Source organism: Neodiprion lecontei, chromosome 2 (genome assembly GCF_021901455.1).
Source record: "Neodiprion lecontei isolate iyNeoLeco1 chromosome 2, iyNeoLeco1.1, whole genome shotgun sequence".
Classification (NCBI taxonomy): Eukaryota; Metazoa; Arthropoda; class Insecta; order Hymenoptera; family Diprionidae; genus Neodiprion; species Neodiprion lecontei.
Genome location: NC_060261.1, coordinates 12959435 through 12986813, shown reverse-complemented (window position 1 = coordinate 12986813; position 27379 = coordinate 12959435). Strand labels below are relative to the sequence as shown.

The following is a 27379-nucleotide window of genomic DNA, read 5'->3' as shown; positions in this document are numbered from 1 at the left end:
GACCTAACCGTAATGGGTGATAGTCAGCCAAATTCACCGTGCTTAAAAGAAAATGTACAGTTTCCACTCTATTGATATTTGGTATAGCTTGTGGTTGGTGATGAAATTTGTATACCTACATGGATTAGGTGGTAGGCGACACGGGAAACGACGGGTAGCGGTGGACGGTTCAATGTAGAGTTTAACGTTAAACCCCGTTCGAGATTATACAGCGTAACTAAAATTGAATCGTAATTGAAAAGGAGAATCGAGCATAAAAATTCATTAATTTTAAGTATAGCTGAAACGTTACCGAGTAATACGTAAATAAATAATCTAATCTGCGATATCGAGAGGGAGTATATACATATATTCTTGGTTGAAAATATCTCGATTAGCAGACGACATTGAGAGCCCGATCGACTTGACAGACACTTCTGTCTTCACATGTCTACTTGCGCATCTCGTTGCATAACTTGAGGTCCGAGTTCCCTGGGAGGAGCTCCAATATTCGGTGAGTTATGTACATCGCGAAATTCAAATAATAGGATAAATACGTCTTTCATAAAAAAAAAAATTAGACGCTCCTCAGACGTGTCGCACCGATACGGTCAAGAGATAATTCCATGCATCGATCATTAGACTCACAAGTAGAGATCACGCTGATTTACCACGAAAGCTGTTTTGACATGGTAGGCTGCAGGCGTACGCCAGAGACCTTGATGCTTTTATCAATCGCCAATCCGCGCCCTCCAAATTAGTTCCGTGGACCAATCATGCAATTTCTTTGTTAGCCTAGGTTCCATAAGAAGCATGCCCTCACCACAGCTGTAGAAAAACCTTACGACGCATGTAAATGAATACACACACAATTAAAACAGCCTTGGTACTTATACACCTTGTAATCAAAATTTCTCACATCAACATTAGGTACAAATTACCAAGCAAAGTCAAAAATAGCAACGAAACATTAACACATGAAATTGAAATCAATAGTAAGTAATTTTCAGCTAACGCCATAGTTTTGAAAAAAATAAAGAAACTAATTTTCTGATTTCGACGGTTAAAAACGCACGTATCATACAACACAACGTATGTGGTTGGTACACACATGTGAGTGACGCAAATTTAACGGGGGCGGAGCGTCGAGGACTGCTTCCAATCCTAACCAACCCGATTGAATAGTTCGCGTTTCTGGACTCTCGTCGAGTCGATGCAGGTCCAGAATAAATATCCCCGCGTGCCCGATCGTTTCGAGTTGCAATTGAATAGTTTGAAATCGATAGAAAATCGTGACCAAGGGAAGTTCGAGGGTTAGACAACGACGCACCAGGATTGCCCTCGGGGCGCTGAGGTAACTAGCTCAGCTAATTTTTCGTCTACGCATATATGAATCGGAATCGGAATTACCGTCAGCGTCGGCCATGTGCTGCACCGTCTCTCTTTCTCTTTCTCTCCTTCTTTCTCCTCGAAGTATAGGTTTTTTTCATCCGCTACGTTTCGAGGGACTGAGAGGAGCGACGGCCAACAGCAGTGAGTCTGAAAAGGAGACTCGACCAAACTTCTCCTCCATTCCCCGTTCTGCAGAGCTCAGGTTCTCCATTACAGCAAATGGATGCTCGAAGTAGTCGGAGCGAGTCTTTGTTGCGATCACTGAGAGTGAATAAACTCGTTATAGCGCATCGTTGGACGATTTATTGAGGCGGAAAGTGATTACCGATCGCGTTCTTTTACCGCCTAACGAGCGACGAGTCTGTGAGCCTTGTCAGCTGTGCATCGTTTTATTCGACAACCTTAGTGCGCTGCTGCTTTGTGACAACCAGACAATCGGCCCCCCTATCCAAGTACTGTTTGTTTGTTATGATTCTCGCGATAAGTTTCTTGAGAAATTTCGACAGCCTGATGTATCCAAGCTGCGACGCTAATTTCGTGCCAATATTAATATAACCGACCGTTACTAAAATATCGCAATACGTTTTTGATACCAGTAAGTACATAACAGGTATACCTTGTAAACGTTATTATATTAATCGATTTATTATAACATCGCTACACGTTTCTCGAGACCTTGAATATTAAATTATTTCCCTTTATCTTTTACATCACTCAAAAATCTAATCGTAATCGAGGTGTATACAATCCCTTGTTTTTCATCCCCTCCCGTCTCCTCAACCTTTTATTTAATTAAGATTATGACTCCTCCGTCTATTTTACTTCTTTTACTTCACCAATTAGACCGTTTAATGGTCGTGGTGTGATTCATTTCTTCTTTTTTTTCCTCTATACCAAACTTGTCTAATTTATCTGTACGTACAATGATGGTGTATGGATTTGTGTATAAAAAGTAAAAAATGACAGAAGAATTAGGACTGATTTTTATACAGCTCTGTATGTTTTCAATTTACAGGGGAAAACTAATGGGGTTTCACCAAAAAAAATCAGGTTAGGCATTTGTTATTTAAATTAATTTAAATCATTATCTCTTTGCTTCTTTACTTTTAAATCAGAGGTGAAACTATTGCAACCATCCTATGTATAAACATTTTAGTTATCGCCAAGTGTTTGTGCGACAATATCTCGAAAAGAACTGAACGTATTCTGATGAGTTTAAGCCCAATTTATGTGGATTTTCTTAGTCCAGAATTGATTTGTGCTTCAGTAAAATCAAGCGAGTTATTTCTGGGTTCTTCGTAGAAATTAAAATCTTATTTTTGGGAATTTTTATTTTTGGAAATAATTGGCATAATTGGAAATTTCAGGCTTCTTTCGTATTTTATTTACTGTTACCGTTCGTTCTTGACTAGCTATTGGCCATTTTGAAAAAAGGGTATGATTAATGGAGTGCGGCGATTGATTTGACTAGATTGAGCGCATCAATTACGTAACCAATGTCTTTGTCATTTATGATTCCAGACAGAATAGTGGCATGAGTCGATTAATCTATGGCAGATCAACAAGATCAGTCGTTGTCAGGGGGGTCTGTAGAGAAGGCCAGTGCTTCAGCAGACGCCTCTAAGGAAGGCGGTAAAAGCTCTAGCGGACCGGCCAGTGGGACAAGCAATAACAGTAACAACACAAGCATAATAAGCCCAAGCAACAGTAGTACCGGATACAGGAAACGGCAGAGCAGTGGAGAAGTTCAGGGTAATACAGAGGAGAAAAGGCGCAGGCAGACCTTCGCCAGCTCTCAGAGTGCTGCTCTACATACTCAAAACAATCTCAGAAGGTCCGTCGATTCGGTCAGAGGAGAAAACGCCAGGAACAAATCAGAACGCAGAAGCCATAATGCCACTGGCTTAGGGCCACCCACAGGTTATACAAATTTCATTCACCTTTTTCTCACCATGTTCTTCTTTGATTGACAAATATTTCTCATCATTTTTTGTAGATATTTCTAAGAAACATGCCAAGCCTTTATATAGATCTGAAAATAATTATTCATTATTTCTTGAGAAATCTGAATTATTTTGATATGTGGGGTTTCAATAAAATTCTAGAGTTTCCGGAAAGAATTCGGATTGTTTCGGAACTGAAGTTTCTACTGGAAATTTAGTTATTTATTTAAATTTAGACAATTTGAGGTTAAAGTTCCCAGCTATTTCTAATTGAGTCTAGTTTGAGCTAAAAATTGAATGAATATATGGGAAAAATTAAAGATTTCTTCTAGATTTCAGTTTTTCTCTTGAAAAACTGACAAATTTTGAGTTTCCATCTTTTTGACTATTTCTGACAAAGTCGAGTTAGAGATATAATTGGACGAACTTCTATAGAAAACTCATATTTGTAAGATGCCTAGATTTCTATTAATGCCCTGTGAAACACTGGGATGAATTTCTCAGGAAAATTTTGAAAAAACCTTTCTAATTAATCTCTCTCAAATCCAAGTGAAAAAATCTAAAAAGGGCCGATTCACCGCATTTCAAATTGCCTCAGAACACTGCACATCAACATATGGCATATGAACTTATACACACATTATTTGACTCTACATTATTCAACACAGACTTATTCTACACTTGTTTAATTTGACTCAAGACGTATTCTACACACCTGTTTTCTAAAACATATACTGTGTTTTACACAGAATTATTTGACACAGACTTCTGTGGTATGGGATATGATTCGACACGAATTTATTCTACACGGGTGTTATTCGACATAAACTCATTTCACATGGGTGTTATTTTGACACATTGTTATTCTACCAAAATTTCCCAGTAGACATGATTTCATTAATGATTTTCATTTCCAATATTCTGCAGGACATGTATTTTGTATTATTGAATCGCTCAAGTACTGTGGTAATGTGGCATGAAAACCAAAATACATGGCCTGTTCAATAATAGAAATAAAAATGACTCGTCTACTAGCATGTTCTAGTAGAATACCGTACTGAATGAGCCTATATCGAATAACACATGAGGCAAATATTACTGTGTAAAATAAGCTCGTGTGCAGTATGTTGGTGTGTAAAGTAGGTGTGTTCCATGTCTAGGGTGTACCAAAAATATTTCTGTGATTTCCTTGCAAAATATAATGCTATGAGCGCGAACGGTCTTCACAAAAAAAGATTCTTTGATTTTTACCAAAACCAAAATATTTCTGTATTTACCGAAACAAAAATATTTTGGTATACCAAATGTACCGATTACAAAATTACTGCAGATGATTGATATCAAATTTTCAATACCGAACACCTCTAGTGTAAAGTAGTCTAAAGTGAAATGCAACAAGGTAGAAAGGTATAGAAAAAATCGGGATATATCTGTAAAAAAATATTTTCAATGAAACCAGAGTCGTCGAAAGATTTCACAGACATTTTCAGGAAATATCAAGGTTTTTCATAAACTTGAAGAAATTAATTTTCTGCATTGAAAATGAGACAAGACTTATAGAAATGATTAGATTTCGTTGGAATTTAAGAAAAAAAAAAAAAACTGAGTAATCGTCAGATGTTAGCATTGTGACAAAATTCCTAGAAATTTTTGATAGATAGTGAAAATAATTTTTGCCCGGTACCTGGGATTATTCTTACATAATTGGAACACTTTCAAATAGTTGACAAAAATCTTTGAAAGTGTTTTCAAACATCTACAGAAAATTTCAGGAAATCTTCACTGAAATACCAACTTTTTTAATGTTTCAGAATTTTTTTCTTAGATGTATGAAATCTCCTAAATATTTTCATCATCTATCGACTCTCGTTTGCGAATGAAATTAACCGTTGTGTTTTAGATACGGATCGGCGGCACCTACCAAAGACGCAACAGTCGAATAGCGGAATCCACGGTAGTACGCGGAGTCGCAACTCCGCCAGATCCTCACTGCCTGATTTGAACTCAACGCCGATAGACTGTGTTGCGTCTCGCACTCGATCTAGAACCCCGCAAAATTCTCAGAACAATACGCCACACGGCAGCAGCAGTTGCGACGTTCTACTTCTCGGACTTTTCAACAGCTATCCACCTAGGAAGTCATCCACTGCTCATCATAGCAATTCCGTACAAACACACTTAGGATCTCCTTTAACCAGCCATCCATCAACTTCGAGAGGTAGAGGTGAGTTTTTGCACTTTTTTTTTCATCATTTAAGTTTACATGTTCCGCAAATTGCTTTGAATTTGCGAGAATGGCCAGAAGCAAACAACCTGTGAATTTCAATCAGCTTGACGTGTTTTGAGCTCCGGATCACATAACCAATTTACGAGAGCCGAATGAGTACTATCGGAATAAAAAATTAGGCAAACAGAAGCAAACCGTTTATAAAATCTTCAGTAATCTTCTTTGCACAAATGATGTTGAGCGTGAATGATATAACATTTCTACCATATTATAAAAATGATTTTGAGTAAATTTCAATAACACAAGCTAAGATATCATGAATCCGAGAAAACGCTTTACCATTCCCAACATTCAAAAGCTATTTGAATTCTTGTAATTTTGATCCAATTATAATCGTAATGAACTCATTTTGCTTGCTGACCAGATCGCTACAAATTGTCTGAAAAACTTTCAATAAATCTTACATTATAGTATAGTTATAACATATAGATATAATTGTTGATGATCATCTGTTGCACTGCATTTGCAAAACTGAATTTTCATTTTCATGTAAAAATTTTCCACGCCATCGATCAAATTGGTCAAAAAACATTGCAATTGGATGAAAAGGACGAGAGATCATCGATTTAAAAGTTTTTATTAAAAAACATTTTCTCAAATTGTTGACATGTTAGCTTGTGTTATTCAAATTTGTTCAGAATCATTTTAAAGTGTGAATGCGAGTCTTTCTATTGATCATCCTAAGGGGGCGCCTTAGTTGAATACGAAGTTGCTGTATATATCTCCAAATATCACAATCCACGTATCTCAAATGCAAAAAAGGGCATAGCTGCCCCATTTTCATTTGACGTAGAAATAAATAAATGGCACCGTTTCTACGAAATTGAGATAGTAAATTCGTAGAAGTCAATTCATAGATTATTATTATTATCATTGTTGTTATTTTTATTATTATTACCCCTAAACTGTCCTACAAAATACATAAAGTTCCGATAATCTCCCGTTCCAATATGATCTGAATTGGCAAAATTTAAAAATATATTACGAAGGAAGTTCAATTCATTCCTTTGGAGCTTACAAACTAAAAGTAAACAAAATATTAATCGCTGGAATTTTCTTTGTTGTTGTCTCAGCTGAGAGAACATGTAAAGAGTTGCACACGTGTAACACTTTCAAGTTATCTCTGCAAGGTTATCAAGCCATGTTAGCTGGAAGTACTTGAAGTGATTATCATGTCTACCGCACATTACATTTGTATACTTTTCACTGTGCATTAATGAGTACTGTAAAAAATTTGAGACGTAGAAAGATTGATTCAAAATTAAACGCGCACTACTGTAAGAATATACGGATGGCCTTTCATCTGCCAATGTAAACACTTCGTCATAACGAACAGCATGATTTCCTTAACCAACTCAAATCACGATTAAAGATAAAAGTGCCTACTTATATTATATATATATTTAAATACTGTATAGACTGTATCTGCGACAGCTCGTAAATCAAAAAATGTAGGCATAGATTAGGCAAAAGCGATGCAGGAAATAATACAGCTTCACTTTTTTCTATGATCGTTACTGAAAGTATACGCTGAGTTTATTATACACAATCTTAATATCCATTTTCCTTCTCATTCTATTTAATTTAGTTTGTTTTTATATGAAAACGAGTGGGAGGAGAGTGGAAGGCTAATTTGTGATGTGAAAATGATACGCTGCTGTAATGAAAACTACATTTTCATACAGTTTTTTCCCCCTTTTAATTAACCCTATACTGCTGATATATCTTGGAAAGTATAATTAAAGATAGAAAACTAGAGATAAGTCATATGTAAATTTACAAAAAATAAGTGACTGTACAATAAGTGTGGAAAGTTTACCGAGAAATTATTATTACAGAATTACTAATCACATAATCTTATGATATTTGAAAACTTGCTACGATTGAATAAGAAGAGAGGAAGGAGCATTATTTCTCCCAGTATTCTAAATATCCGTCTTGGAATGAGAATTCCGTCCACTTCTGTTGTAATCCTAGTCCGCGTGCTAGGGGGGGTTGAGTAATCACTTTTACGTCTTCTCGGCAACTTGGGGAATCCTTATGTTTTTCGATGCGCTGAACCGATTTTTCGTGATTTCCAGGACCAAAAGTCGTCATTTTTCTAATTATGGCCCAATTTTGGTCGAAAATAAGGATTTTTCCCTATTTTCCGGAAAACGAGGGTTTTTGCATAATTCAAATAAGTTTTGTTTTATTCATTTATTATGTACAATGAATACTGTTTACGTAAATCGCAAAAAAATAAAATCGAGGGGTTAATCACTCCTGAAATCTGGTGTACACCCTGCTGTGAATCTTGTGAAGGCTCTTGAAATCTTGGAAATCATCCGACACATTTTGTAGTTTAGGAAGTTTCCCGAAATCTCTTAAAATCCACTGAAATCCTCTGAAATTATTAAAGTCTTGAAGTTTTTGAAATCTTTGGAAATCTACCGAAATCGTCTGAAATCTCTTGAAACCTTTGCAATATTGAAATTAGGTGTACATTAAATCTGAAGCAGCTGAAAATCGCTGCTGAAGATCTTTAACCAGTTTATTTTCTGTTCCTAACTTTTTATTCGGAAGACACAGTCAATTCATTCTCAAACTCATCCTCAACTTCTTTGGAATTTAAAATTAGTCCTGGAGAAAAAGCAAATTTTTCGTCCCTCTTGGTTGTTTTACTTCCCATTTTCAACTGCATTACTCCATTCTATAAGTATCTTCTTATGCCTTGTTTCATTAACGCTTTGAAAATATTTCACCAGGTTACAAATCCCAAAGCCTGAGCAGCGGCTCTATTAGCAGCACGAGTAGTCGGGTATTGGGTGTAAAGTCCAGCATCAGAGTGGGTAACGCAGCAAGTAACTCAGTGGAGAGCGGTGGTGGGGCGTTGGCACATGAGGGGGCAGGTACGAGCGGCACAACGGCTGCAGCAACTGCTAACCCGCCTTCGTCCTCCGCCGCCCACTCCTCGCAGTCTCACCCAACGCACAAACACCTGCTCCGTTCGCGGGTTAAGCTTGCTGCCGATCAAGCCAAGGAAACCATACCTGGTAATAAGGTTCAAGGCAAACATAACAAGAAGGATTCTACAACGGGCTCCTGCTCCAGCTCCAGGTAATATTTCTTTCTTCTCTTCTATCCTTTGGATAACCAATACTCAAAATTGGCTTGCTTTTCGATGCTGATATCTTTATTACCGTCCCGTTTAATTGCTTAGACATCGCTCTTCGTCTCGGGCCAGAAAACCGATGGTGGAGAGTGGTTCTGGAGGAGCAGGAGTTGTAATGTCAGGCACTGACGCTGCAGCAAATAGTTCTACCCCAACTTCAGTTACATCTACGATTCCAAGCGGCCAGTTGGGATCATCGACTGGTGAAGAGGAATCAGCTTCAACGGCAATCTCTGCCATTGGTAATATATTGTGAATAGAAATGATGTTCCTGATACTTGAAACATTTCAGAGAACTAGATACGTAAGGACGGATCTTTATTTCACATCTTGGCAGTGTCTCAAAGTTCCCATCTCATTAATATCGTCGATTTGTTGAAAATCATAAAAATTTGTCAAACATGATTTAAGATGAGGCTTTGAACTTCGACTTTAAGATATCTATGAAATTGAGTTATACAGATTAGATAAACAAAGTCACTTTAATATTTCTGACTTGACTGCTTAATTTGAAAAGTTTTATAAAATGGCCAAAGATTTTTGTCTAATTAAATTCATTTACTAGCTTGAAAAACATTTCTGTCTGCACGTATACTAGTAGACTAATAGGATATGACTCAAGATCCATTGAACTGATTGAATTCGATTTTTTTTCTGTTGATAATTAGATTATTCCGATTTATTTTCACATTGTAACAGTGCTTTCTGGTGCTAGCTACCTAAAAATATCACAACTATCTTTAAAAAAAATAAAAAAATGTCAAATTTTCTTATAAAATCTAGGAAGTCCAAATGAAGTCATTCGAATTCACCATTATTCCAAAATTAACCAATATACGGAAAATTATTTTATATCGATTGTTACTCCATTTGCCAAAGCGAGCGGAGGTCCGTCTGGAATGTCAGGTACTACTGGAGATAGTGAAAGCGACGATGGCGAAGTTGGTCGGCTTCAAGCACTCCTGGAAGCTCGAGGATTACCTCCTCATGTGTTCGGAGCTCTGGGACCCCGGATGCAGCATCTTTTGAACAGAAGTATGGGCGCCAGTTCAGGTAATTTTCACCTTTGCCATTGTTCAACGCAAGTCATTCGAATACGCAAGTTTCAATATAATTTTACAACTAAACCTGTTGCTCCTGAAACTTTAACCCAGGGTGGACATTAAATCTGAGCCCAAATCTGGCTGGATGTTTTATGTTTTTTCATGTTTTTAGTTAGCATGAAGTTTCATTTTGTTATGGTAAACAGTATAGTGTAGTAAAATGGGTATTGACAAAATGCAACATACAAATATCAAATGAAAACCAGCTAATTATTTGGCACAACTAACCGTTAAGTATAATTATGCCTAGTTGTTGTTGTTACATTTCTTTTACGAAGCTCTAGACTGCCGGAAAGTCTAAATACAGTCTCTGCTTTATTTCCCTTAGAAAGTCTCAAAATATTGTGTCTGTATCATATATCTAATATGTGTGAAGTTCCGATTACAGTCAGAGACTATATTTAGACTTTCTGGCAGTGTAAGGTTAATATCAAAGAATGGTACATACATTTGATCATTGGTATTTATTGTCGATGAATAGTAGTAATTGTACCGTATGAATCATAAGCTAGAAAAAAAAGAAAAACTTTTTTAAACATCTGCAGCTATATTATTTACACTAATTATGGTGAACACGAATTAAGCAACGTCTCTATGTTTATTTAACAATATGCTTATTTATCATTTCATGCACAACTCTTCTTACATCCCATGCAATTAAAAGATAAATAATTTGAAACTATATAACACCAAGGTCTAATCCAGTCAGACTGTTCCATTTCCCTGATTTACCCCAAAAGGCACTTAGATGTCTGCCCGTGGGTTTCAAACATTTTTTCACGAACCTCGCAATTTTCTCTGTGAGCGCATGACATAAACTCGTCACTAATCCCAGCACGTTTTTAGTAGTCCTGCTACCCATTTCGGACTCAGTTCACATAGTTTTTTGTCAATAATATCTTTACCTGAGTTTCCTGATGATTCAAGAATCGCATTACGCGTCTTGCACGACACTGAGTTTAGGATTATTGGGGCTATGTATACATGACATCTCCTTCGCGTTGTAGTTCGAAGAGCTTATTTTTCATGTGATCTTTAAGCACAGCATTACAAAATAGCTGTCGAACGTCGTACTACGTTTTCTTGTGCAACTGATTTGTCGGGAACAGTCGATCTTTTCCATAAATAATCTTTAACATTTTCCTATTTGATGCATTTAGAATACTAATTGCATTTCTCACAGCCCTACCCCAACCAATGACCCATATCTCATCCTTTAAACAAACAAAGCTTTGTAAACCATTTGTAGCATAGAGTTAAACAGAGGTTTTGAGTCTACTGAAAGCAAAAGTAAAGTAGCGCAGTTTTTTTTACTAATTTATTGATATGCTCACCCCATCGCAGGTGTTGATCGATTATAATCCTGAGGTACTTCCCACTCCTAACTCTCATAATTTTCTTACAGTTAGTATTGGAATGTAAACTATCACACTCTTCACCATACACTACTAGTCCATCTACGTCTCGAATGCTGTCGCAATAGCATCCAAAAGTGATATAATTTGTTTTATCAAAGTTTACCGTTAGTTTTTTTTTCTTTGAACCATCTATAGATCCTTTGAAACTGTGGTTACAAATTCTTCCTGAGGAGCACCCTCATAGAGAATTGCAGTATCATCTGTGAATGAATATATTTTTCCCTTACATTTAACTTTACATAGATCATTCAGGTAAATAATAAATAAGAGGGGGCCAACGACTGTGCCTTGTGTAATCCCATACCTTGAAACATTTATCCCCCCCTCCCCCCCTTTGATGTTTTCAATTTCCACAAACTGCGGTCTTTCTATTAGGTATGACTTGAGTATTTCCTGAGCTCTACCTTTGATTCCCACGTCATTTAGCTTGTCAGGTAAAATTTCGTGGCTTAGAGTATCAAATGTCATTTTTAGGTCAACAAATACACCCATACACGGTCTGCTCTTCCCTATTACCTCATAAACAAATTTCGTAACTTCTGCTATCGCATCCCCCATGGACTTTCCTTGTAGGAAACCGAACAGAGTTTTTTCAAAGAAATTATTTTTAGTTAAGTAGTCCATTCTGTCCTCCAGGCAAGTCTCAAAATCTTTGGCAATGTTCGAAGTCACAGAAATTCGCCTGTAATTATTAAGACACTTACGATCACCACTTTTAAATAGTGGTTTAATTTTTACTGTTTTGAAGCACTCCCGAAACTGTTGATATCTCAACATTGTGTTATTTGATTCTGCTCCAATTGATTCCTATCATGTATTAGGGTTTTGCTTTATTCTTCTGCACCATCATTGGCACAAATAATACTGGCTGGAGATTATTTGAACAAATTTTTCTCCCTTCATGACTTTTGATTTACAGTTCACCTCATTTATCTGCAATTAATAATTTATTATTTACAGTTATCCTGATTTAGGGTTTAATTCTTCATGTTGCAATTCCAGCTGCCAAAGCGCAACAGTTATTGGCAGGCTTACAGGCAGTCGACGACGAGGGCGAGCAGCTGCAGGCTGTGATAGGAATGGGAGAAATATTAGTAATGGGAAATGAGGACACGCTGACAGGTTTTCCAGTGAAACAAGTTGTCGCAGCTTTAATCAACTTACTTGGAATGGAGCACAACTTTGTTATAATGACACACGCCTGTCGTGCTCTGACTTACATGATGGAAGCCTTGCCTCGTTCATCGACAGTCGTTGTGGATGCCGTCCCTGTTTTTTTGCAGAAGTTGGAATCCATCGAGTGCATGGATGTCGCTGAACAATGCCTTACTGCTCTGGCTATGTTATCGCGTAGACACAGCAAAACAATTTTACACGCGGTACGTGTCATTTTTTATTTTCCATTCCTGTTTGAATATGGAATAACTCAATTTCTCAATCTTTTGGCAAGGCATTAAAGTACTTTATTGTACATACTACATTTTGATAATCCATTTCAATTTGCTACAAATTCATTTTTATCCGTTTATTGACGGAAATGAAATATAGTTTTGGGTATGAGTCAAAATTGCGAATGGTTATAACTTCGAGTGTTGAGAACTTTCACATATGCCGTGAAGCATTTACAGCATAGCACAGCCCTGCAATTGGAATTTTGATTCACACCCTAAAATATGGGCTTGGAAATGTTCCTACATTTCCTAAATATCATGTATCATATGTCCTACAAATATTGAATAATCTAATGAAGGCTCATAATTTATACTGCCTAAGTTCGACAATCGGACTTGATATTAATATACCTAAAATTCTTGAACAATTTTATAATTACAGGGAGGTGTCTCGGCGTGCCTGAAATTTGTAGACTTTTTCAATATTACTGCTCAGCGGGCGGCTCTGACAATAACCGCCAACTGTTGTCAAAACTTACATCCTGACGATTTTCATCTAGTCACCGACAGTTTACCTTTGCTAACCAGCAGACTGGCCAATCAGGATAAAAAGAGCGTCGAGTGCGTTTGTCAGGCGTTCAGTCGATTAGTCGACAGTTTTCAACACGATCCAACTATGCTTCACAAAATCATCAATGCCGAACTTTTACAAAACTTACAACAATTAGTAAGTCTGCTGTAATTGCGAATGATTATTTCCGTTCATTGCAAAGAATATCCTAAGATTGTGCATTCTGTTACAAAAAGAGTCCTAAACTTTTTTTAGAAATATCTTAAAATCCGAACTCATTTTTCATTCATAAAACTAATACAATCTGCTTCTAAGTTTCCACACCAATACATCCTGTATTTTAAATTTTCAGCTGATGATTACACCGCCAGTAAACAGTATTGGCAATTTTATAACTGTACTACGAATGCTTTCTGTGATATCAAATCGCTGTCCTGACCTGGCGCAGCTGCTTCTCCAACAAAACATAGCTTTCACACTCAGTTATCTCCTTACCGGGTCCCTGGAGGTTAAGACTGAAGATGTGGAACTGGTGCCACGATCTCCACAAGAGTGGTACGAGATAACTTGTCTAATAGAAGAACTGATGCCGCCGCTACCTACCGACGGTATATTTAGTGTAAATAGTCTACTTGAGAGGACCAATAATCAACAAGAAACTGTGCACTGGGAATGGAGAGACGAGAGACATTGTTGTCATCCTTTCAGCACCATAGATTCAAGAATCATCGAGGTATGTGTGTCTGTGCCACCTAAATCGAAAATTGAAGAAAGAGAAAAACCTTTTCAAAACTCTCCACCAACGTTATTTACATCAATTATTGTGAAACACCCCTAATATGTAATAAGAATAATTTTGGACAAATTCTAATAACAAACTAAGATATAAATAACTTGAAAAAAGGTTTTATAATTAGATCATACAAAATGATTAAACTTTGATATTTTTCATTTGATTCTCATTTTTTCGGCGTATTTTCTTCACTGTACAGATTGCCACGAATTATCTGAAAAACATTGTAGTAGTGTTATAACGGGTTACTGTAATTTTTGGCAAAGATTTGTTGCACCATACTTACATAAATCTATCTTAGTCTGCTTCAGAAATAACGATTTGTAGATTTTTTTTTATTGTCGCTCTCTGAAGACCTCTATCGTGAACAAATTAAGTCGGAAAACATTAAAATCTCATTAAAACAAAAGAATCAAGAGATCAATCATTTTGAATATTCCAATTATGTAACTCTTACATTGTAGATAACTTAGTTTGTAATATCCAAATTGCTTCAAAGTCACTTCTATTATTACATAATCAGAATGTAGTTTCATTCATCATCGTTGCCATAAATAACACTGCTGGTAAATTTTTTAAACCTTTTTTCCCCCTGAACTTTTGATTCGTTAGGTACGACTCCACTCTGTTTTCCCCGTTTTGACGAATGTTAGCAAATTTTCATTTTGTAATCATTCAGATGGCCTTCCAAAATGGCGAAGATGAAATATGCTTATCAACATTGGGCCGCACTTACACAATAGACTTGACTGTCATGAAGCAGATTAATGAGGACATTGGAATGGCAAGGAGTATATTTCGTAGGGTTAACACTAACCCTGCGGAAGGGAAGACTCCCAACTGTTTGTCAAGGTAAGCAAAGATGCTTAATTGATTTACTTACATTTCTCCAAAACCTGGCTTTGGCATTATATTTAACTCACAAACTCTTATTTTCCAGTATGGACGTAGTGCCTCCTGTTATCGAAACCAATGAATGGTTAGTTTCATTCATTCGGACGTTATTCTCCGTTTTGTATGAAGTATACAGCAGTTCTGCCGGGCCTGCTGTCAAATGCAAATGTCTTCGAGCGCTTCTACGCATGGTTTATTATGCTTCTACTGATCTACTCAGGGTGAGAATTACTTGTAGTCACCTCAAACATTTGTAACTTTTTACTTCTCTGTAGTCAGAGAAGAAGAGAAGTTATTAAAATCACCCCGATAATGAGAAATTTAGTTTTCGGTAAATCTCCACGTTTTTCAGATCAGAACCAAAAAAGTCTAACCATTTTTAAATTGACAACTGAGTGTGTGCGTGATTAATTTTTTGTCCCCTGATATATCGAAAAAAAATTAATGCATTCTAATGATTTCTGTCTCAATCGTTGCGGGATTTAAAAAAGAAAAAATCGATTGAGGTATTCTTGGTTAATGTGCAAAAATGATAATTTGTTTATTCGTCGAAAGTTCGAAAATCTGCATACTCATATAGATGAAATTTGATCTACTGGCTTGGCTTCGTTTAGCATAGACCTGATCAAGATCTAAGGACATAATTTGTATATTTGAACATTTGTAATTTTGCAAATAACTGAAGTAGTGGATGGCCTCTTCTTTCCAAGTCATTGGATTTTCCTGCATATTTTTTTTCATTATTCCGTGATACTTCGACAAAAAGTGATTTGAAATTTTAACAACTGATCAGAAATGAACTGACAAGTGCCAATAAATTGTAAATTCGAGAGTATGCTGCGTGAATGCAATAAATTATCATGTCCTTGTCTCTTTACTTTAAAGGATGTGCTGAAAAATCAGGTGGTCTCGTCGCATATAGCAGGAATGTTGGCTTCCCAGGATCTCAGAATTGTAATTGGAGCTCTGCAGATGGCAAGCATATTGATGAAAAGGCTGCCACAAGTATTCGGTGTACATTTTCATCGCGAGGGGGTATTGCATCAGGTTAGGCAACTGGCAGACCCTGAAATACCGCTTGGCGTGTCACCACCTAAATGTCCTTCGGGTCAGTGCGCAAGTAGATTAAAACAGCAAACTCTGATTCTTAATATTGCTACTTTTAAACTTTCTTCAATATACCTATGCTGGACAGATCCTCAATCAAAAAATACGCTAACGTTTTCACCTATTTAATTATTATCTCCTTCTTTCTCTTACGATTTCACAGGAATTTCCTTGCCAAGTCCTCAACCCGGTCCATCGAACACTCCGCTTTCTTCCACAACGACATTGTCGTCAAGCAGCGCAACGTCTCCCATCGCGTCACCGACAACCAATGGAAATATATTGATAGGAGCTATAGCTACTAGCCAATTAAAACCAAATCTCACTGCCACTATGGAGACTCGCAGTAGAACTGATTTAAACACCAGCGCCACTGATGACAGCAGCACTCCACAGAATGCTCATTTGTAAGTTATCATCACTTCCATTTGTCCCTTTGATCAAATTACAATTGCTAAAGCATGATGATAAGTTGTTCTGCAAATGGTCAGTAGGTTTTACACAAACAATTAATTAACAGTTTGGATAGATTAAGAACTACGTAAATTCAGTAAGAATACTTTTTTCTTCGTAACTTTTGGTACATACTACTTGGTCGCTCCATCCTCAAATTAAATTCTTGTTGTTTATGCCAACTCTGCAGATCTTTCTGAATATTCAGACATTCCTCTTGTCGTGGAAAATGACTTCATGCTGGTTTTTTTCAGAAGAATCGGAGATGTTCTAAAAAGAAAACGACAGAACAAAAAAGGCCGATTCTCAAGACTGTCAAATGCGATGCCTCAACAAGCCCAACAGCAAGAGTCATTATTCACCGGTTTCACACCGAAGAATAGCCGCTTCTTGGGTAATTTGAACCCGGCTCGATGGGGTCGGAAATCTTCTTCGTCAAGCGCCACAAGCGACAAACGTGACTCCAGCTCTTCAACGAGTTTAGCCAAACCACCGAGCAATCCTAGTTTAACTGGGGGGAATCGTGACAAAGCTAAGGCTTGGGTCAGAGAACAGGCTGCTCAGTTCTTGGCCAGGTATCAAGATGATGCTCCTTGTACACATCCGGCGCTCACTGTACTTTCCAGGCTAACAGCAGCAATACAGCGACTGCAGTCAAACGTAAGTTTTTGACAAGGGAACTTTTTGTCTAGAGCAAATAATTCTAAAATATTGATGCCATTCAGGAGGCCTGGGAAATTTATTGAAATTGTATATTCTGTACCTAAAATTTCCTGTGATAATGAAGAATTAAAAATAATCCTGTATTCGTGACTCGAATTAATTTAAGGGGATATATATGAGTAGCCAGGTAAAGAAGTAGATGACTTTTGGAGTTTTTTTAATTCAAATGTGCGCAAAATGAACGTCATTTGTGTTTTTTATTTATTTATTTTTTTTTCTCCCATTGTCAATACGAAGCATTGTTATTGACAGTAAGATTAATAACGTCAACAATTTCGCTTGATGAGATGTTTTGCAGTGTCCACTATATTTCAAAAATGACTTAATCGATTTGTTTAAAAGTTTGCAATATTATTTTTGAACACTTTATCTTCTATCGCGACTCAGTTGATTTATTTATTAATTTTTTTGGATATCGTGTGAAGTTGAAATTTCAGACTTCATCTAAAATTTACGCCTTTCTTCAATTAACAAAAAAGTAATATGATGCTCAAAGAAGAATTACATATCGTGGCAGAGGATAAAATGTCTAAAAATACTATCTCTAAATTTAAAGTAAATAACTTGAGCTGTTCTTCAAACATCATGAGCAATGCGAAGCATGTGGCCAAGTAGAATGTTTGACGTTGTTGCAGTAACAATGCTTCTTAATAATTGATTCTGATAAGAAGAATATGTCACTGAAATTCGATCGACATACATTCGAACAAAACAATCCATAATTGATGAGAATAATTTGTTGTCAAGTTAAATTAAAAAAAATTTATCACTTGTTCAACCGTGTATTTGCAGATACCCCTATAATGTGCCACCAGACGCAATTTACGACGCAGTTTTTTAGAGTTCACACGCACAGGGAAAACCGGGATAACTCAGGGAATTTCGAAAATAAGACTCGAATTTTAAATTTCGAAGAAATAAAACTCGTTCTTAAACAAAATATGAAATTCTTCATTCATAGTGAAAATCGCAGGCTGTTGTTTGTAAACTGATAGTCAGTCGTTAAGATAGCTACTAGATAATACTGAAGGTATTAATATTAATGTGTAAAGAAATTGTCATCAATCAGAAGCATATGTTTTTTTAAGTTTTCCTGCAAAAATCGTATTTTGAGGCTGGAATACCTGGAAAAGTCAGGGAATTTCAGATTCAGTTTTTTATTAAACTGTAAAGTATCTTAGGTTTGAAAAATTCTATATCACATATTTACATTCTGCTTGATTTTTCGTTGTAATTACATCTGAATCACCAAAGTTAGTTTGCGGTTTGGTATTTTGCCTATGGAAAATTGATGACAAACTTGAAAAATCTGTGAACACATACGGATATTAATGTGGGCTGAAGTCCTCCATTGCCAACGTAATTGACTAGGGAGTAAAATTAGCTGTCGTTGAATCAATTTCCATATGTTGTATACTGATAAGGAGAAGAAGTCGTACATTAAATTTTAGATGAAATTTCATGATAGTTTAAAGAAGATCATAGTGTAATATTCAATTTTCTTTTTATAAATGATGAGTTTTTCAACTTCGTACACGCAGGAAATGGATGAAATGCTGTCAGCATTAACCGAGCTCCGAGACATTGTGTTAGAAAGTGATATATCGCCATTCGAGATGAACTACAGCGGATTAATAAAAGCTCTTCTCAACTACCTCACTACCACAGACGCGCCAGGGCATCGATACGATCGCTTACGGATGTTCTGGAAGCTCTTCGCCGATTCCACCGTAAGTTTCGTGTCCATTAATGAATAACATGCCATGTATAAACGAAAATATTCTAATTATTATATTGTTGGTCATTTCATTTCTCGTTTGCTAACTATTTCTTTCAAGTGCTTTTTTGTTACTTGCTCTACTATCCAGATTGAACAAGACAATGGAGTGTTGGTCGACCTAAATGCCAGGGCTTTTGGTGCACTCGTTGCCAAATTGAATAGCTGCGTTGCTCAATTGGAACAATTCCCAGTAAAAGTACATGATTTACCGGCCGGATCTGGAGCCGGACGAGGCGGGACGAGCGCTTTGAAATTCTTCAACACTCACCAACTCAAGGTATTTGAAACGGAAAATAATTTTTCTTGCCGTATTTTAAGATTGCACAAAGTTTTTGTGGCAGAAATTATTTTCATCAGCTTGACAAAGAATTAAAATGACTGAATCTTGTTTCAGTGCAATCTTCAACGACATCCAGACTGCAATAATCTGAAGCAATGGAAGGGAGGTACCGTCAAAATAGATCCCCTTGCGCTTGTTCAGGCCATTGAACGTTATCTGATGGTGCGAGGATATGGCAGAATTAGGGATGCTGAATCAATGGTCAGTGATGACGACAATAGTGAAGATGACATCGATGATACTTTGGTAGGATTCCTCACCTGATTTTTTCATTGACAATGTAGTTTGGGAAAATTCTTTTAATGTTTTGTACCTTTATTTTTTCTTGTTACTTCCCAAATGTCTGTTCTTCCTTGATGTATTTGTTGTCTTAAAAGGTCATTATTTTTGATACCATGAAATAGGCTGCAGTTGTGATAAGCCAGGGCTCGGCTAAACATAAACTTCAATTTCTGATCGGCGATCAAGTCCTGCCGTTCAATATGACAGTTTATCAAGCGGTGAGACAGTTTGGCTGCGTGGGAGTTGATCATTCGGAGGCTGAAACTGACGGAGAAGCACCTCTGGGTCACGATGCTGTTTGGGTACAAACACACACAATTTACTACAGGTGCGTATTCAAATTTTTTTTCTGTTCACTGATACATTTTATCGGAAACTTAACCCGTTTGAATGGAAAAAAGAATTGAAAACCGTAAATTTCGATCGAAACAGTTTAGTCAATAATACGGTGTGCATTCTCAACGGTTTTGTCTTCCGAAATTCAGGCCTGTACCTGAGGATGAAACAATGGTATCCTCAAAACCTGGGTCAAGTTCTCAGAGCAGTAGCAGCCGGAAAGGAAAAGGAAAGAGTACGAAAATAAGCTCTAAGAGAAAGGAAGACAGCCTTTGGTTAGAGGGAACGATTCCACCGCCACGATGTCCACTGGCACCTTATCTCACCCCGACACTCCCTCTCTCCGTAACAATAGCAGACGCTTCTCTGGACGGTCTTTGTTTACTCCGTTTGTTACATTCGTTGAATCGTCACTGGGGTGTTTTATTTCCTCATCTTAAAAGCATCAGACTTCTATCCGCCCAAGATTTTGTTAATAATAAAATTGCTGCCAAAGCGAATAGACAACTCCAAGATCCGCTTGTCATTATGACTGGAAATCTTCCTTCTTGGCTGCAACAAATTGCTGCAGTTTGGTAAGTTATGCTCATTACATACGTTAAATTACCAGGTTGAAGTTTGTAACATTAACGTAATTTTGTACTATTAATACACCTTATTATATGTAATATAGTAACGATACTTTTTTACAATTACGTCGTCATATCAACTTATGAACTTGAACCTCATATTTCAAATAGAAAGCTGAGTATTTATCCGAGATCAATTTTTATTCCAATGATATTTGAGAACTAATATATAAATAGATTTTTACAATATTGGTCTTAATTGATACGGTTCTTCTAAGTTTAGTACTGATCTAATTTTTACTAAAGTCGGCTCAAATATTCCTGAGTTATTTGCATGAACGAAAATTTTTCGATTCGTTAATAACTCTATTAACGGATTAATCAATTTAAATGAAATTTAACTTCATTTAACTTGGAACAGATGAGGTTTTGAGTAAGATCGGTCAAACCATCCTTGAATTATTAGTAAAAATGAAAATCTGCTCATCAAATATTTTTACCCTCGCGATTAAAGGGAATAGTATTAAGTTTCAGGTCACTTTCTTTTAAGCCAGTTGATTTTTCTGCTGGCTTTTATGTTTTTTTGGAAATATGATGATATCGAAATTGCTTTTCAGCCCATTCTTATTTCCATTTGAAACACGACAATTGCTCCTCTACGCCACATCATTTGACCGAGATCGTGCACTGCAGCGACTTCTTGATTCCGCTCCTGAGCTCTCAGGCTCGGACAGTCAGGAGCGAGTAACGCCACGTTTAGAGAGGAGGAAGCGAACCATATCAAGGACAGACATCCTAAAGCAAGCTGAACAAGTCATTCAGGACTTGGCCTCGAGCAAAGCGCTGCTTGAAGTACAGTATGTTAATGAGGTAATAATGCCATCATTAATCCATTTTCTTTTTGCAATATGCATATCATCTCTGTGTTTCAAATCCCTAAAGTTTATTTCGCTGTTCGTATTACATCTGATTTTCCGTATTTAAGAGATTTTAGATACTCACTGTATTGAAGAAATTCAGAGATTCACATTCGTTTCTGTTATTTTTCAGTGATACATATCCATATATAAATTTTGTATCTTCTCAAGATGGCTTTTGATTATTTTTAATAGTGTTTGAACGGTTTTGAGAAATTCTATCAAGTTTTATGAAAGAACTTTTATTCCTTCGGAATTCCAGTTTCTACTGACAATTTTAAATTTTCAAGTACTCCTGACCTAATTGAGTTCGAGGTTAAAACGGAATAAATTTCTAAAAACAACTCACGTTTCCCGAACTTCTTTTTCATTTAGTAAGTTTTAACGGTACGATATGATGAAAAATTGGAGCACAGTTCCAAGAGAAATTGAACATATTTAGGAAGTAGTTCGATAATAATTTCTGTGAAATGTCGCTGAAGTAATTTGAACATATCTGTAATATACCGTATTGTTCTATGTATAAGTCGACTCACATATAAGACAATCCCCAATTCTAAGACAGCATTTCAGGTGGTTTTCTTAGTTACCCGCACATAAGACGGCATATTAGGTGAGGATGATTTTGGCTGGTGCTGCCAACGACAAAAAGCCTCGGCTTATATTCGAAACAATATGGCCATATCTGCAGAAAAATTAAAATTATGAAAATCTTATAGTATTTTCAAGAAATATCAACGTTTTTCGAGAAATTTCGTAAAATTTATTCCCTGTATTGAAAATTAAACATTTCTACAAACTTTCTAGAAATTAAATAGAATTTCAATTAGAAAAATTAGGAAACAGTTGGGAATTCAGATTCTCAGTACATTCGTAGAAAGTATTGAAAGTTTTTAAAAATAATTTTGGCTGGGGTATACACTTGATTTTTTATTTAAATAGCCTATGACCGTTGCTTCCTGTTACTATTTTAACAAATTCAATAACTGAACAGGGTATTTAAAACTATTTATTCATAATCATCAATTTGTAATTTTGGAACTAATCTCCTTATAGGTCGGTACAGGCTTGGGTCCCACACTTGAATTTTATGCTCTGGTTTCAAGAGAGCTGCAACGTGCAGACCTTGAATTATGGCATGGAAGTTCAACACCAACTCTGGGAGGATATGTAAATAGCCCTCACGGCCTCTTTCCGACTCCCATTCCATGGAATACAAAGGTTTCACACCTGGCTAAGCAGAAAACTAAGTTCAAGTTTCTTGGAAAGTTCATGGCCAAGGCAATTTACGATTCTAGAATGGTAAGTGACACATTTTCTACGTAGTTATCAGTCTCAGACGAATTTTTCCTTCCTTCAGACGAATTACAAAAAAAAATCCTAAAATCGCAACATGGACGAATTGAAGAAGTCCGAGGCTTGTAAATTATAGAATTGAACCAATTATATACCTCGGATAACTTCTATAATTATTACGGTAGAAAGTAGTGAAAATTTTCTTTTTTTCAGCTGGATTTGCCATTCAGTTTAACTTTCTATCGTTGGTTATTGGGAGAGGAGCACACCCTAACTTTAAACGACTTGTGCTACGTTTGCCCTGATGTGTATCGCACTCTCTGCAAACTCCAAGATATCGTTAGGCGAAAAGAGGCGATTGAAAGGGATCAAACCTTGAGACCTGCCGAACGGAATCAACTGATCGAATCTCTATCTTTGGATGGATGTCCCATCGTTGATTTGGGTCTAGTCTTCGAACTTCCGGGATACGATAATGTCGAATTGAGAAAAGGTGGTAGCGAGCTTCCCGTTGATGTACAAAACCTAGATCAATATATCAAGGTGTGTATTAGTGTGTTTCGTTTTCAATAAATATGTTTTTTTACTTCATCCTTACAAACTGGCACATTGCTAAAAAAAAAATTCAAACCTTAAGTTTCCTCTGGAATAAAACATTTTCCTATTTGAAATTACATAGGAAAGACGACATTTTTTTTCTTGTTCTGATTGGTTGAGAATTTAAATCTCTGCAAAATGCGACTGTGCAGTAACAATCTGAGAAGAAAATGAACATTTTCTTCGTGTTACTTCAATAAGAAAACTTCGAGTTCTGCCAACAACTTTTGAAAATTGGAATCAAGAGGTTATTCTTCAGTAAAGATTTTATTTTGCTTATGTATTATGTACAAGATTTTGAATGGGGAATTGAGAATTCACAAGAATTGGCTTTGATACAAAACACTCCGGTTTTTATTAAATTTGCCAGTTTCGTGCTGAATTTCGATTCTAGATTTTTTTAAAATTGTGTAAATCTTACAGAAGGTGTAATAGTGTTAGGAAAAATTGACCTGATACAATTTGATTTCACAGTTAGTGGTTCACTGGTTCCTGTACGAAGGAGTATTCAGACAAATGGAGGCATTCAGGGAGGGATTTGAATCGGTGTTCCCGCCTTCGCAGCTTCGTTTGTTCTTTCCTGAGGAGCTTGAAGCTGTTTTTTGTGGCCACGCTCAGACCGGCGGCAACTGGGATATAAAAACTTTGCTGGAATGCTGCCGAACGGATCACGGCTACACTCCGGACTCTCGCGCGATTCGATTCTTGTTCGAAGTCATGTCGGAATACAAGAGCGAAGAACAACGGCAATTCGTTCAGTTCGTCACTGGCTCTCCTAGATTACCGGTCGGAGGTAAGTTCTTTCATTTATCCTACATTAGATGTTCTTCATTTTTACTCTTTTGTTTGTATGACGCACATTGAAAAATCGAATGTAAGGCAAACCTCGGTACGGTGAATGGAACTTAGAGATTTTTATCAATGTGAATAAAACTTATTTTTTCCAACACCAGCTCAAAAATTTCCATTTTCGAACACTGCGGTAAAACAAAGCTATTGCACAATTAAAAGCTATATTTTACACACTAGGTCTTCCTTCGGCGTAGGCGCACTTTCGAATAATTGAATTTTACGCAGTGTGTTATTCAACGTATACCTCTGACTCTGATTTTAGACGCTGTCAGTCGCACTTTCGTAGCTTCTCAAATTAAACTTTCCTTCATAGGTGTTGCAAACTATAGCGTGGTGTCATATGTGCGGGTAGGCGATATCTGACTTGTGTAATTACAGCGCTCGATTTGGCTCATGCTGCAAACTGCACAATCTTCGCAAATTGCCTACTATCCGCACTTGCAACACAATATACTACTGAAATCTTCGTGATATTGACTATTGTGAGAAATTGCTAGATGAGTCACGAGTTCCACCGAAATTCAAAACAAGAGTCGTTAGTTCATTGCATTGCACAAACACAGTTGAATGTGTTTCCACACATAGTTTAAAAACCTATTTTCTTTTTATTCCAGGCTTCAAAAGTCTAACGCCGCCATTAACGATAGTACGCAAAACATTTGACCCGTCAATGAAAACCGACGATTTCCTACCCTCTGTAATGACGTGCGTAAATTATTTAAAACTGCCCGATTACACAACGCTGGAAATAATGAGGGAGAAACTAAGGATGGCTGCGCAAGAGGGTCAACACTCGTTCCATCTGTCATAGAAATGGAATATTCACTTGTTGATTTTTTCTGTTATATTTACCCCCTTTTCTTTGCCCCAATTTTGCCGATTTACTGAATTCAAACAAATTTTCCACTATGAAAACGCAAAAAAATAAATAATAAAATAAAATAAAATAATGTTCGTAGTCAAGGGTTTAATGAGAAACAATGAGAAAGATAAGTTTTATTACACTTTATATAATACACACACGCGTATACCTAGCAATTATTATTATTATTATTATTATTATTGTGATTTTTTGTCCATTGCTGAAGAGACATTCGCGAGTTTCATGTTATTTTTTTCTGTATCTTTCCCCCCTCTTCTATTTTTCTCTCATCTTCTGAATGATTAGGTCAATTTTTAATAAATATTCCAGTTTCATGTTTATCGTTGGTTCTGGTTTTTTCTGTTTTTTTAATTTTATGTACATACTTGCAGTTTTTTTTTTCGAACATTTGTGTCCTGTTTCAAATTTAACAATATTACCATAATTTTAATGGATTCAATAACGAGTGAGCAAACTGCAAGGCTCTCTCTTCCGAAAAGAAAAACAAAAAAAAAAGTTGAGCACCTCACAGTGTTATGGCCAATCTCGCCTGTCTTGTCTCTGGCACATTACAATGATGATATAATGAAAATGAAGATGAAAACAACAAAGAAGAGAAAGAAAAAAGTTGTAAATATAACTATTATTCTCCACATACTATGGTTTGTTACGTGCAAATCAATACAAATAATTTATAGAATTATTATTATCATCATTATTATTATTATTACTACAACAATAATATTCTACTGCTAATGTCGGATAATATACCGATTAATTTTCTGCGCGTTATGAGGACCGAGTCCAGAGTAGGTTGTGAAATTAGTAATTTATTTAAGAAATTTGAACCGATTTTTATCCTGTCTGCATCTAGAGTATGTTCAACTAGTTACTATAGTAAAGTAGAAATATAACAGAAATATTGACAATGATTTATACAATATACATGTACACAAAGCGTCAACAAAACTACGAGACGAACAATGCGAGACTCGATCTGATTGACGCGCAGATTTGATTAAAAAAAACAGTTCAAGAAGAAGAAAAACAGAAAAAGAAAAGTACCATAAATAGAAACGATTAAAAAAAATATATAGCTACCATACAAACAAAATAATTATAATAATGAACTATCGAATGTCAGGTGAAGGAGGATTTAAATTAGGATCATGTAAAGTTTTATATTTGCGGTATGTCGAATGCCGTCATCGGTTGTATCTGCCTCTGTCGTTTCGCCTCTAATGACACATATTGTACACCTCTCTTCAAGTTCCTTCCTCCCCCGAAAAATACTATGAGAACAAGTAATGATAGTAACATCAGAAGGTAATTATTCTTTTGTTTCAGTATTTTTTTTCCAATTTTGTCTCGTATACCTAATTTTTTTTTTTTGTCCATATCTGTAACAGTAATCACACACGTTTTATTATTGGTATCACGTCAGGCGCAATTATACTTATATATATATATACACACATATATATATTTTGTATACATATATATAGAGTAATGGAGTAATATCTAATAATTAAAATTTTAAATCTGTGCAAGCGTGTGTGTGTGTGTGTATTCTTTTCTTATCGATCTCTTGTGTTTGATTATGTTGCTGATTATGTCGAGGCAAAGAATGCCGACCAAATTAGGAGTTATGCAACCCAATAAACATGAACATACATGTATGGTTATAGACATATGTATGTACGTACTATATTCACATCTGTGTTATATTTTATATGCATACGTATGTATATAAATATTCGATATTTATACGTTATTATATTTAATTTTAATTCATATATATTGTTAATTAATATTATTCGATGATTATTATTATTATTTTCCTTCGATTTTTTTAATTACTGTAAGTTAAGATAGTCTGATTATATTACTTAGTTGCGTAAGGAGTATATCGCCAACATCATCAGACCGTATTCCGCTGCGTCGATGTATTACTGTGATTCACGTTAATAAAAAGGATATCGTGCACTTATTATGGATTGGATATGAAGGAAAAAAGGACGTGAAGAAAAGAGAACGATTTCCAGAATCATATATTATATGTACATTTCAATCTTAATTTACTATAATTACAGAAGTCACGCTTGAATAGAAAAAATTTCGGCTCAATGTCAACTCAACATTTTTTGTTTCATTATTATTTCAGCAGCTATAAAATTTTTTATTAAAACCCATAGAATATTTCTGAAATTAAAGAAAACAAAGCTTCGGGAAATTGTCTGATTTGATATTTCTCAGGGTGATTTCTAAAATTCCAGTGAAATTTGTCTTACACGTTTATTTAAACTTCAGTTTTTCAGGAAATTTTTGACTAACAGAGGG

At 36.1% G+C, this 27379-nt stretch overlaps 1 protein-coding gene across 8 annotated transcripts; it reads left to right on the top strand.

Moving 5' to 3' along the window:
- Positions 1-126: 126 nt before the first annotated feature.
- Positions 127-27025, top strand: LOC107227926 (E3 ubiquitin-protein ligase TRIP12). 8 transcript variants are annotated; one of them, XM_015669208.2, is made up of 25 exons: positions 127-493; positions 2387-2421; positions 2893-3291; positions 5215-5538; positions 8349-8700; positions 8804-8997; positions 9635-9808; positions 12279-12655; positions 13110-13394; positions 13591-13971; positions 14711-14883; positions 14972-15146; positions 15811-16033; positions 16196-16439; positions 16740-17145; positions 18750-18938; positions 19077-19265; positions 19383-19574; positions 19733-19938; positions 20096-20521; positions 21133-21385; positions 22489-22734; positions 22942-23271; positions 23800-24118; positions 24792-27025. In XM_015669208.2, the coding sequence occupies exons 3-25, from the start codon at positions 2922-2924 to the stop codon at positions 24986-24988; spliced, it is 6225 nt and encodes a 2074-aa protein (XP_015524694.1). In that variant the 5' UTR covers positions 127-493; positions 2387-2421; positions 2893-2921; the 3' UTR covers positions 24989-27025. The 8 variants fall into 8 exon arrangements, with proteins under 8 accessions (XP_015524694.1, XP_015524695.1, XP_015524696.1 ...); XM_015669210.2 differs by lacking the exon at positions 127-493 and adding an exon at positions 1009-1333; XM_046733040.1 differs by lacking the exon at positions 127-493 and adding an exon at positions 1496-1966 and having other exon boundaries at positions 5215-5532.
- The last annotated feature ends 354 nt before the right edge of the window (positions 27026-27379 follow it).

Excerpts from the sequence above, each read along its gene's own strand:
- LOC107227926 (XM_015669209.2), top strand. The coding sequence starts at position 2,922 with ATGGCAGATCAACAAGATCAGTCGTTGTCAGGGGGGTCTGTAGAGAAG. Across the intron at positions 15,147-15,810 it reads CTTCTACTGATCTACTCAGG|GATGTGCTGAAAAATCAGGT; the intron begins GTGAGAATTACT and ends TTTACTTTAAAG. Across the intron at positions 23,272-23,799 it reads ACCTAGATCAATATATCAAG|TTAGTGGTTCACTGGTTCCT; the intron begins GTGTGTATTAGT and ends TTGATTTCACAG.